Here is a 12,497-nt window from a genome sequence, read left to right as displayed (position 1 = left end):
GTAGTAATACGTCGTCATTGTCCTAGAGAAATTTAAAGGGAAATTATTAGCGGATCGTATTATTATCGTCGCGCGTGTATGCGAATCGATAGTTGAAAGTGCATATGGTAAATACATAGGTTATTGATGTTGTTATTGTTGTTGTTGTTTTCGATAGAAGAACAGAAACGAGAAAGAATAACAATAGTACACTCACCGGAATGACAGGTGCGATGTGCTCGATGACGTCACTTTCCCCATCCAAGCCAATCGAAGTAATAGCATTAGCATTAGCATTGGCATTAGCATTAGCATTAGTAGTAGTAGTAGTAGTCGTAGTAGTAATAGTAGTAGTAGTAGTAGTAGTAGTATTATTATCCACCTTCACGAATGGAGTTTCACTAACGATCTCGTACACATAACCTGTCATCTTCGAAGCGTCTCGAAGAAATCGTTGATCATTATCATCGTCGTAACACGAGGAAAATGAATATATAAAGGATTCGTCGCTGCTTGCAATCCTCCTCCTCGTCGTTGTCATCGTCGTCGTCGTCGTCGTCGTCGACGTTGCCGTCGTAGTCATCGTTGTTGCCGTTCCTGTCGTCATCGTCATCGTCGTCGTTGCCGTCGTTGCTCCTGCTGTTGTTGTTGTCGTCGTCGTCGTCGTCGTCGTCGTCGTCATCGTCGACGTCGTTCTGGCGAGGATGGCACACCTCCTCTCCATGGTATCGTGCGTCGCGACGCCGACGGCCGATGTGATCATCGCGTCGCGACGCCTAACTTCTGCCTATCTACAATTTCTACCACCGGCTGATGCTTTTGTAACTGTAGCTGTAATTGCAAGTCTAGTTGTAACTGTTGATGCTGCTCTAACTGTTGTTCCTGCTGATGTTGCTCCTCTTTCTCCTCCACCACCTTCTCCTTCTTCTCCTCCTCCTGCTCTTCCTCCTCCTCCTTCTCTTCTTCAATCACTTTTTCTTTCGAAGTCGAGACGCACGCTCGCTCGTATTCGCGCGCGAGCATTCCTCGTCGCGCGACGAATAAAACTTTAAAAGCTTCTTCGACCGAGATGATATTCGTCGTCTTCTCAAAGTCACGAAGAAGACGCATATATATATATATATATATATATATATATATATATGTATATGTATATATATATATATGTATAAATATGTGATGCGTGTGCGCGCGTATGTGCGTGCGTGCGTTTGTTGCGTGTCCTCCTTGCTATTACCTACTACAATGTTCTCCCCCTTTTTCCTTCTACTTCTTCGTCCCCTTTTTCCCCTCTTCGTCTTCTTTATTTTATGTTTTCTCCTCTTTTTTTCTCTATTTTATTCTCCCAATAATTTTTCACTTTGACACTTCGAAAAAACACGGAAATTTTCGACGAGAAAATACGTATATACGTATATTGCCTAGAAGATCACGCACTCGATAAGAAAAACGAGACTCGATTTGTGAGGAATAAACGCGAGACGAAAAAAGTATATATGTATAAAAGGCGAGGATGAAATAGAGAGAAAGAGAACGGACGAACGACGAGAACACACGTCCTCCTCGCCGTGGTACGGAGGGCAAACTGTCGCTCGGTACGCGCTCGACCTCTCGCAGCGACGTCTCTCAGCGCCGCGACGAAAAACTGAAACTCGGTGGCGCCACGCCACCGACGATCGAAACGCCCCCGTGCAGTTCCAAGACGTACTACGCTCTACCTCTCTCTCTCTCTCTCTTCTTTCTCTTTCTTTTTCACTCGCACTCGTGGTACGATGCAAGAAGACTGAGAGAGACCTAGGAAAGGCTAGGAATTGAAATCGAACAAAGCAAATTCTTCTTCATATACGATATCTGATATTTTCGATTGATCTTTTATCATTGAAACAACAAAATAATTATTCGTATAAATGGTAAATTAATTCTTTTTTCTATTCAACGTTCGAACGCATTGAATTCTCACAGTAAAGATCGATGAAAGATTTCGACACCCAAGAAAGCTCAAATCCTTCCATCGATCTGCGCTCGTCACCGAGGCGCTCGCGCATCATCACACTACTGCAGAAACACGAACGCATACGTACGAGAACATGCATGCACTCGGATATCAGGGCTACCTACTCTCCTGAAACTCGGTTGTCCATCCTCCCGTTCAAGCAGAGAGAGAGAGAGAGAGAGAGAGAGAGAGCCATGAGTACTAGGTTCACCCCATCCCCTACTCTCCAACCTTCAACTCCTAAGACAACATCTCCGGCACCTCCGGCGCGCTTTCCAGGTTCCTGTGCAACTACAATTCGTCGTCGATCGTCGATTCTGATGGTACAATTTTTAAATGGGCCACGTCGCACGAATCATCCATTTTTTAAAATTATCTTCACATGTCACATAAGTATTACATACGTTCTTAGCTATAAGTTTCATCCACGTTACCGCCCTCCCATTGCACGATTTCCCATTTTCTTCCTTTATTATGTCCGATTTCTTGGCTGAAACAGCACAACGTGGTTTCTAACAAATGAAAACGCTTTGGTTTCGTACTAACGGGAATGCGTTTAAAATTTTCGCGAAGGAAATTGAACTTTTACGAGTACTACCAGTTTCTCTTCTTTTCGAACTCTATTTACTTTACGATCTTTCTTTTTTGTTTTTTTTTTTTTCTTTTTACCCAACTAACATTCTCAATGCTTCTAGCGTTTATTTTTCTTTTTTCTTTCTTCTTCCCTTTTTCACTCTCTTCTTCTTAACTACTGCGCCATTCGAAATGACCGATTCTATCTAAAGATTTATTTCTTTGACGACGAAGTGACGAAAAATCGAAATTCTTTCTCTTTTATATATCGTAGAATCAAGTGTTTACCACGAAATATTACGCCGATAATACTTTCCTCGTCAATTTTTTCTTTTCTTCTTTTTTCCGTCGAAAATGATTAAATTATTATCATCCTTTTACTAGTTGTTCGCCCAGTTCATTATCACCGTTATTGTCCACCCTTGCTCCGGGATATTTTTTTTCCTTTTTGTTTTTGTTTTTTTATTATTTTTACCCTCAAGTACTTCGTCTCGTTCCTTATCGCTCTTCCCTTTCCATCCTTCTTCACTCTCATCCTTAGAATCTTTGTGAATCCTACGACTTTGTGGCCACGCCTCCCCCCACCTTCTCCCACGCCCTCACCGAACACCCCCCCCCCCGAGTAGTCGACGGTAGGTATCTTCTTCCTTGAGGTCAACGCTTCGGAGACGGGCGATGCGCTTACGACGGAATTAAGGGATGGAAGTGTGGTAGTTACGCTCGAGATTTCGGCTTCTAACGGCGATAATATATTTTTCGAAAGTCGTTGAACCGTTCCTAAGGTTAGAAAGATACGCTCGATCGAGTAAAGCGACGAAAGAGAGTTCTCGCCAAAAATATCGAAATCGTAGATCGAACATTGATTTAAGATCCTGACGTTTTCTTAAAACGCATTTGTCCACGTGGAATTTTGCATCTCTCTCTCTCTCTCTCTCTCTCTCTCTCTCTCACCCATGCTCTGGTTCTTTCGAAGCACTTTTGCAAATTGCTTCGTAACTTTGCCTCGTCGTCGATGCACGTAGGTCAAATCGATACGCGTTTCCGTTCTCATCGATGGTCCGTACCAAGTTATTTAGAAATCGTCCTTAAAAAGAGACAAGAAAGAAAGAAGAGAAAAAAGGCAAAAGGATAAAAAAGGAAAAGAAAAAAAAGAAGAGGAAGGAAAAATAACGAGTGAAGATTCAGGAAAACGTACGTTCATTAAAACTCTCGTCGTAATCCATTTCTCGCTCCGTATCACTCCCATCTTCCCCGATATTCGCTCGAATGAGAACGGAATTCTTCTTCGTTGGATGTTTCCAATGTTGGCGAATGAAATACAATGCTGAGTAAAAACGGACATATTAATAGACTCAATACCGCAAAGCACCCCTACGTGACAGCAGAAAAGAAAAAGAAAGAAAGAGAAAGAAAAAGAGAAAAAGAGAGAGAGTGTGTGTGTGTGTGTGTGTGAGAGAGAGAGAGAAAATAAGCATTCGTTTTAGCAAGGAAAAGCGAGGTCAAGAGAAATAGAGAGAGAGAGCAAGAGGCTCGGTTTTCTCCGGGCTATTTTAACGGGTCGTGAGATATCGATGAAAGGTTCTCGTAGCACGATGTTTCCGAAACATTCCCCGTTACGGAGTAAGGGATGGAAGATGGGATTGACGGTGTGTGGTGTGGTGTCAGGGGGTAACAGTTGAAGAGGGTGTAGATGGTTATAGCAAAGTCCAGTGAGGAAATTCGGCTGTGAGTCTCGTGCCTCGGAGCGTATCTCGAGCTCGCCCTTCGACATCAGCACCACCATCACTATCACTACTACCAGCAGTAGGAGCAGCATCACTACCACCATCAATACCAACACCAACGCCCCAGCATCATCTCGACGACGGAAAAGGAAAGGGTGGTAAAGGAAGAGGAAGAGGAAGAGGACGAGGAGGAGGAGAAGAAGAAGAAGGATAGGAGAATAGGAGGATAGAGGATAGGATAGGATAGCTGGCAGGAACGGGCTAGCGGCTAAGTCGGGCAAAAGCTCGCGTTTCCCTCCGGAATTCGAGCTCCGTCATGCCGGCGCATCGCGTGGCGTCGTTCGACGTCCTGATGCACTCCATCCCACTTCCCATGTATGTATGTCCAACCCTCTCTCTATCTCTCTCTCTCTCCCTCTTTCTATCCAGTCACCCTGGCACACACCACCCTTGGGATCGAGCCTCGTAAAATTGGATTTGCGCACGGCGTACGCTCGATTTATCCTATCGACCCGATCGATATATGGATATACCTATATACCTATGGTATATATGTATCTATCTATCTATCTATCTATCTATCCATCTATCTATCTACACGTAGATATCTATGTGTGGATCCTTGAAATACGAAGGACCAAGATCTTCTTCGATTCCACCACGACATCCTTAGTACCGTGCCACAGGATTATCAACGTCCTTTTTCGCGTAATCGCTCTCTTCCTTTCCTCTTCCCTCCTTTCTTCTTACTTTCGACGATGACCACCACGAATACACACAAAAGCATGGGCACACATACAGGGACATACGTTCCAAGTTACCGCTCTGATTTCCTACGGATTTCACTCTGTTTCGTTTCCTTCGATTTCTCGATAAAACGCGCGATAAGGAGGTACCAATCGATCGTACGATCTCGATTCCCCGATAAAAGAATGTTTCTAAATCGAACGATGTTCTCTCTCTCTCTCTCTCTCTCTCTTTTTCTCTATCTCTATCTCTCTATCTCTATCTATCTTGCTTTTTGTCGCTTCGCAAGATTTATCGGTCCAGTGGAAGAAGGCGACCAATCGGTTTGCATTGTTACGAGAAACCACTTCATTCTGTAATTCGCTAAAGCAAAATCGCTCGTAATTATTTATCAGAGTACGAGAGATAAACTAAATCTATGGTTTACATTTAACAAATCCTTTTACAAAATGACTCGATCGGATTCATAATATATATATATATATATATATATATATATATATATCACATAACGATATTACTTTATTATTTAGAAAAACTTGAAGAAGAGAACGATCGACTTAAGCTTGACGGAATGTTCTAATATTTCGAAAATGAATTTTTTGGGAAATTCCTTATCACTTGCGAAGAATTAGCGTGATATTCTGGAAAAGATGATGTTGACGGTGATGATGGTGGCAATGGTAGTTGTGATAGTTGCTCGCAAAGGCGCCAGGCTAAAGTTCCTTCGTAATAATTTACCCTAATCCTCGAGAACGATCCTGTCGAAGATCCGGTGGAAGTTGCAGGTTTGCGAGCGAGTGAAAGAGAGAAAAAAAAGAAATATATATATATATAGCAAGAGAAAAGAGGATAGAAAACGTTTTTGTCATGGAAAGAACGAGGAGAGAAGAGAGAGGGTTTAAATCCGATGGCAAAGGAAAAGTTTGCGTCTGTTGGGACGTCATAACGTTGCTGTGCACGTGCACACGAGAAACCGCATGTTCTATCGAGGGTAGACGCGATCGAGACGGGAAACAATCGCTTTCTCCATCTTACTTTTACCAATAGGCACTACTACCTTTTCGACTCTTTCCTTCTCTTTTTTTCTCTTCCACCGCCGCACTCCCCCTTTTTCCTTCGAGTTCAACGATCAAAAAGCTACCGACGAAAATGACATACTTCGCCGAATGCTATTTTTCTTTTTACGTTCTTTTCGATCCAATTCCTCTTCTCTTTTACTTTCCTTTATTATCTCTTATACTTTCGACAAGTATCAATTAGATTGTTTTATCGATAAACAAATGTAGCAGATATCTTTCGGATATTATTATTTATTTATTTTATTTACATGCATATACGTATGTATATAATATTAATTTGACCTTTGAATTTTTCATAATAATATCCGTTTTCATGAATTCGTTAATTTTTTTCCCTCTCAGTTAAAATTTTTTTAGTCTCGACTACTATGACGTTAGTTGCATTCATGAATATACTCCAATGCAAAAATGCTGAGGTACTTTGCATTAGGATTTTTTTTTTTATCTAAACCTCGCTATGTTATATTTGAAAGTTGACCACATTTCGCTCGAGTGCAAAAGAACACGTGTTTTAGAGGAAAGCTTTTAAGAAATTCTGTTAGAAAATCATACAGAAATAATTTTTCTCCTGGCAATGTATCTTTTGCCAAGCTCCATCCGTTACTAATTGCGTAGATACGTTTGTACGTAACTATGTTTGTATATAACACGTTTTCAAGTTTTTCAATTATACGAAGAAAAACGTCTCTTTCGAGAAAATTACAAGGTAAAGTAATGCGTCAAATTTTCTCATTCCTTATCACTGTACTTTTCTTCTTTCGATTTATTTTCTCGATTGCTTTTCTTTCTCTCGAGTCAAAGAGAATAAAAAATAAAGGGAAAAAGAGAGAGAGACGGACAGAGAAAGACAGAGAAAGACAGAGAGAGAGAGAGAGAGAGACGATAAGGGCAGACTTCGCTTTTCAATTAATTTCACAAAAGCTTCGAACAATAAGCGGTGTAGATAACGATAGGGTGTCTAATCTACACCTTCATTCAATCTTTTTTCTCTTTCTTTCCTTCGGGCGTTACAAAGTCTGTAACTAGTAAGGTTTGCTGAAATGATAGAAAAGTATCTTCTCGTCGAAGCCAGCGGAAAAGTTCACGAGGAGTGAAGTTTTTTGCGATACCGCGAGAATCGTATCAGATTTCTCGACAGTTTTGCTTCCCAGGATGAGAAAGAGAGAAAGAGAACCTTTCGAAGCTTACTCCTCAAATTCTCTCTCTCTCTCTCTCTCTCTCTCTCTCTCTCTCTCTCTCTCGGTCTGTCTCGCTCTCTCTTTTAAAGACCGCTTACACTTTGTACTTAGGTCTTCTACTCGGATGAAACTTAGCCAATGCGGATACAGCAGTTGTGGAGAGAAACTGAAAAAAGAGAAAGATATAGAACGAGGAAGAGAGAGAGAGAGAGAGAGAGAGAGAGAGAGAGAAGAAGAAAAATTGCACATTGAACGGAACTCAAAGTATCTTAAGTTTTTGCCTATTACTTGCTACTATTGTTTCTTATCAGAATTCGATTAACTATTTGGATAAACATATGTAAATATGTACGAACGTAAGTAAATATACTCACGTATTATCTAGGTCTGGTCTCGTTACATTAACTATTTGATCTATTAATTACTATTTGATTTATTTGCACGTTTGCAAAGTTAAATAAAGGACATCGTAGTTTTTAGTTGTTATGACGATTATAAAGGTTAATATAGTAAAGGTATTCATTGTTCAAAAGGTTAATCATCGTTCTCTTCGTGTATATCGATCGTACGAACCCGCATTTATCTTTCCTCGTTATCTATCTATTCAGTAAATTGACATTTTCTAATTTGTTCGAGTAATATTTAACGTTCGATAGATGATAGTTCGAGTATCTGTCCGCACCCTATAAACAACGACTATAAACTAATTCCTTATGATGTCTAATTCGCGTCTTTGTACGGACCAAAGCTTCATTTGAGTTTCTCGTTTGAACATAGCTCTATTACTAACGACAATACACCGATCTAAACTCCTACGGGACAACGATGACGAAAACTAGAAGGAGGAAGAGATGAGATAGAAGGAGGCAGGGAAAAGAGAAAGGAAGAGAAAGCAAACAACATTATACTTCGCTCGGACGACCCGATATATCCGTGCAAATTAGAGAACGATGACTCTGTTTTCGGAGAAACGTTGCGAAATTAGCTTGGTTCGTCAGCCTCGACGAATCATCTCGTTCTTTATATTTTTTTTTCTTTCTCTTTCTCTCTCTGTCTCTATCTCTCTCTATCTCTCTCTCTCTCTCTCTCTCTCTCTTTCTCTTCCTCCTTTCATATATCTACTTATAACGTCATCGTTCCTTTACAGTCATCAGGAAAGACTTTCGTAACATAAAGCGAAACGATTAAATGTGTATACCTGATATCTCTTGTATCCTTGGATAAATGAGAAAAGTGCGGTAAAATATCATCAAACGAGTCGCTATTATCAGTAGTATTCTATTACTCCCACTCTCTTTGTCTCTCTCTCTCTCTCTCTCTCTCTCTCTTGCTTTTTCTTTCTCTGTTCATTTACAAGTTTTTTTTGAAGAGTGTAGAAACGAGCGTAACTATTGCACGCGGATGTACCCCGGTGGTGTGGCCTTTGTTAGTCAAAATTCATGTAGCAGTTAATTAATTTCAGGCAGCCCCAGCTTATTATATAACCGCAGGAGATATTCCAGGCCGCTTTCCGACATCGTGCAATTTGGCAGATCGTTACAAGCCCGAGCGAAACGTGTGCCGAGTACTTTGTATGTACGTGGCATCCCTTTTACGTATGCCATCGTGAAACAATCGTATTCCCCCTACGGCCATAACGGCTTCCGTATATTCACCATATAACTAACACTATGTGAAGTGAGGGGTGGGTGGTGAGAGTGGGGAGGGGGTTAGGCCATTGAGAAAGGCAAAGAGAATTATCCTTTCGTTTTCAAACACACATATATATATATATACATATATATATATATATATATATATATACTACGTTATATTTCTACGTCCTGCAAGTTTCCCGACGAAGGTGTCTATGGAATACTATTCTCTCACCTCTCAAAGGAATGTTTCATCTAATTTATGTATATGTGCCGGACGTTAAGGTCATTTCAACGTTACACCCTCGCGAAAAACTCATCGACCTTTCGTACATTGCGAAGGAAATGTTGCTATACCTCCTCTCCTTTGGTTTCTAACAGATCGGGTCAGGCAAACAACTTTCAGGTAATCGAGGAAAGGATTTACCTATAATAATATACGCTACCGACTCAGAGGTTCATCGGTCCGTTTTTACCGAATATTCAGAGGAAGAAAATTTTTCCTACTTTTCTCTTATCGTCATTAATATTCTCGAATATATATGTGCTTGTTTGTGTGTCTGTGTGTATGTAAAAGAGAAAGAGAGAGAAAAAGAGAGAGAGAGAGAGAGAGAGAGAGAGAGAGAGAGAATGAGGGAGAATGTAGAAAAAAAATAAAAAGAAAGGAAAAAAGAAAGATACCTCGAGAGGACAGCCATTTCCAACCGAGCAAAATGAATATCCCACGCACAGAGACACGTTTCTCGACTACTCGTCCTACTTGCTACGTTCCTTACTACCGGGTAACTCGCTCTGAAGAGCAGTAAGAAAGAAAAGCGAACTCTCTTAACGAATGCTTGTCTTCGTCATTTGCCGTCGTAGTACGCTTGAAAGTAGTAAGAAAGAGAGAGAGAGAGAGAGAGAGAGAGAGAATGAGATAGTCATGCTTCCGGTGCAACGAAACACAACACGCTATTTTTCTTCTTTCTTTTATTTCTCTCTTTCTTCTTCTCTTCTCTCTTTTTTTTTCTTATATTTTCTCTCTTTTTCCCTATTTATCTATCTATCTATCTATCTATCTGTCTTTATCTTCTTTCTTCTTCTTCTTCTTCTTCTTCTTCTTCTTCTTCTTCTTCTTCTTCTTCTTCTTCTTCTTCTTCTTCTTCTTCTTCTTCTTCTTCTTCTTCTTCTTCTTCTTTTACATCCATCGTGGCCTGTAATCAGCGAAATTAATGAAGCATTTACATTATATTCCCGCAACGAAGTCGGCATGTCCTCTAACGAGAAACCCTTATGCGATGAGATTCGACCTTCTCCTCCGTATCTCTAGTTTCTAATTAGAGTAGGTACGTATTTTGACTGGCGCGAGAGATGTAATTAAATTTCCACGGATAATTAAATAGGATTACAAAGATGGGATTTTGGATGGATCATCTGGACACTTTACAAAGGTTCACGCGGGCGCATAATTAAGCGGCCGGTTACGATATATAACTACGTCTCGAAGTAGAGAATCGTTTCACTCGGCAAACGTTAAAGTAGAATTAGAAGGAAGAATAAAAATAAAAAGATGCTTTTACGATTACGAATTCGCTTTACGAATCTTGTCGTCCCGCCATGGGAATAACGAAGCGAAATAATTCGTGTAGACATTTAACAATTTTCGTTTTACTTTGTCTAAGCGGACACTCGCGTTTTTTCTTTCTTTCTTTTTTTTATTTTTATTTTATTTCGTTTCTTTATTTTTTTTTTTTTTATTTTTCTCTCGTGAGGCAAGACGAAATTGAATTTTCCAAGATTGATCGCAATTTGCTGTGTATGTGTGCATATACATACATACATATATATATATATATTTATATATATATTTATATATATATATATATATATATATAAATATATATATAAATATATATATATATATATATATAGAGAGAGAGAGAGAGATTGCATTCGTTGAACGAGCTTATTTGTCATAAGGTGAGTCACGATAAAAATTCGCTTTTATCGAGCAACCTGTGCTCATAGAAGTGGGCAGACCGCCCACCTAATATCCATGAAACGGTTAAAAGATCGATTTAGAAAGTAACTGACCCAAATGTGAGCGTACGCCTACCGGTAACCATTTTGTATTGATATACACGTAGATTTTACATATACGTACATACATACATATGTATGACAGAGAGAGAGAGAGAGAGAGAGAGAGATTCACGAAGGAAGAAGTTCCACGTCGATCGATCGATCCTATGCGGTCACATTTCGTCCTGCACCAGAACTTTGAAAACGTTTTGGCTCGTTCGTCCAGTCGACGATAAATCTTCTATGTTCGATTTTTCTCTTACTCTCAAATAAAACTCGAAAAGACGATTTAGGTTGGAAGTAAAGAGAAAGAGAAAGGGAGACAGAGAGAGAATGAGAGAGACAGACAGACAAACGACAGGGGACATTTGTTGAAGGAGGCAAAACGTGACACCTGGTACCACCATGCGATCGGCATTAAAGTCCAATGAAACTGAAAGGAATCTACGAGTAAAGAAAAAAAGGACAAAGAAAGAGAGAGAGAGAGAGAGAGAGAGAGAGAGAGAGAGAGAGAGAGTAAAGAAGGGGAGAGATAGAAGTCAAACCACGTCGAGAAGGGACGTGGCCTTAAAGTTTCGCCTCCGACAAACTCGACAACACAATGACGAGTTACGTTTGCTCGAGGCTGGTGTACAAGCTCGAGTAGTAACAATGACCTCGAGATAGAACGCTTTGTAAAAGCCTGTTTTTCGTAGGTATCCTAAGAGGGACGAATGTGGAAAGGAAGGGGGTGGTAACCCGGTACACCACCAGGACGATTTCTCGCTGATTTCGGTTATTCTAGTCGACCTGTGCTTTTCCATTGGATTCAAAGGAATGACCGGCTGTAGCAATTCGATCATAGTTGGGTTTTAGATGGGCAGAACCTCGGACCCTGTGAAGAAACGAACCTTCGAGGCGTGAGTTCTAAGACCGCAGAAGTGCCAGGTGCGATTTCTTTTTTCTTTTTTTTTTCCTCTCTCAATCTTTCTCTCTCTCTCTCTCTCTCTCTCTCTCTCTCTCTCTCACTCTCACTCTCACTCTCTCTTTTCTTCCTTTTATACCTGAAATCCTATGGAACCAGAACCTTCATTCTTCTTTTTTTTTTTTTTCTCTTTTTCCGCCTCCATGATCCCAGAAATGATACCGCAAGATCCTTGAAATATTATCCCGATTCGGATCGTGTTGTTGTGTGATCGATTTATTGTGATTCATCTACAACTTGCGTGAAATATCCGATAGATATAAAAAAAAAAAAGATAAAAGAATATAAACTCCGTTAGTATATACGATAAAATGAATGAATCGAAAATGTTCTTTTTTGACAATGATGATAATAAGATAAAAACATATTGATCGAATTGTTTAATGGAAAAACAATTGGATCTGGCAATAGAGATTAATTAAGTTTCAAATCGAACGCTATTGAATATGATTTATTTTTTAATCGGAAAGTTTCATCCAAATTTACGGCGAAACGTTTTCTTTTCCGTGTGAATGGTCAACGTAATCCGAAAAATTCTAGTCCACGTCGTTATTCCCATAAC

The 12,497-nt window shown here is 40.1% G+C and overlaps 1 protein-coding gene across 2 annotated transcripts in view; it reads right to left on the bottom strand.

Annotated features, from left to right (window-relative positions):
* The window catches only part of LOC118449025 (uncharacterized), a 239,767-nt gene extending 238,188 nt beyond the window's left edge, over positions 1 to 1,579 (bottom strand). For both annotated transcript variants that reach the window (XM_035883089.2, XM_085657855.1), the window contains exon 1: positions 197 to 1,579. In XM_035883089.2, the coding sequence (XP_035738982.2) occupies positions 197 to 742 (546 nt within the window). In that variant the 5' untranslated portion in view covers positions 743 to 1,579. The remainder of the gene's footprint in view (positions 1 to 196) is intronic.
* Between the last annotated feature and the right edge of the window lie 10,918 nt (positions 1,580 to 12,497).

Source organism: Vespa mandarinia, chromosome 6 (assembly GCF_050613455.1).
Source record: "Vespa mandarinia isolate Hongniang chromosome 6, ASM5061345v1, whole genome shotgun sequence".
In the NCBI taxonomy this organism is placed as follows: domain Eukaryota; kingdom Metazoa; phylum Arthropoda; class Insecta; order Hymenoptera; family Vespidae; genus Vespa; species Vespa mandarinia.
Note: the sequence above shows the minus strand (reverse complement) of the source record. Positions and strands in the feature narration are given on the sequence as shown.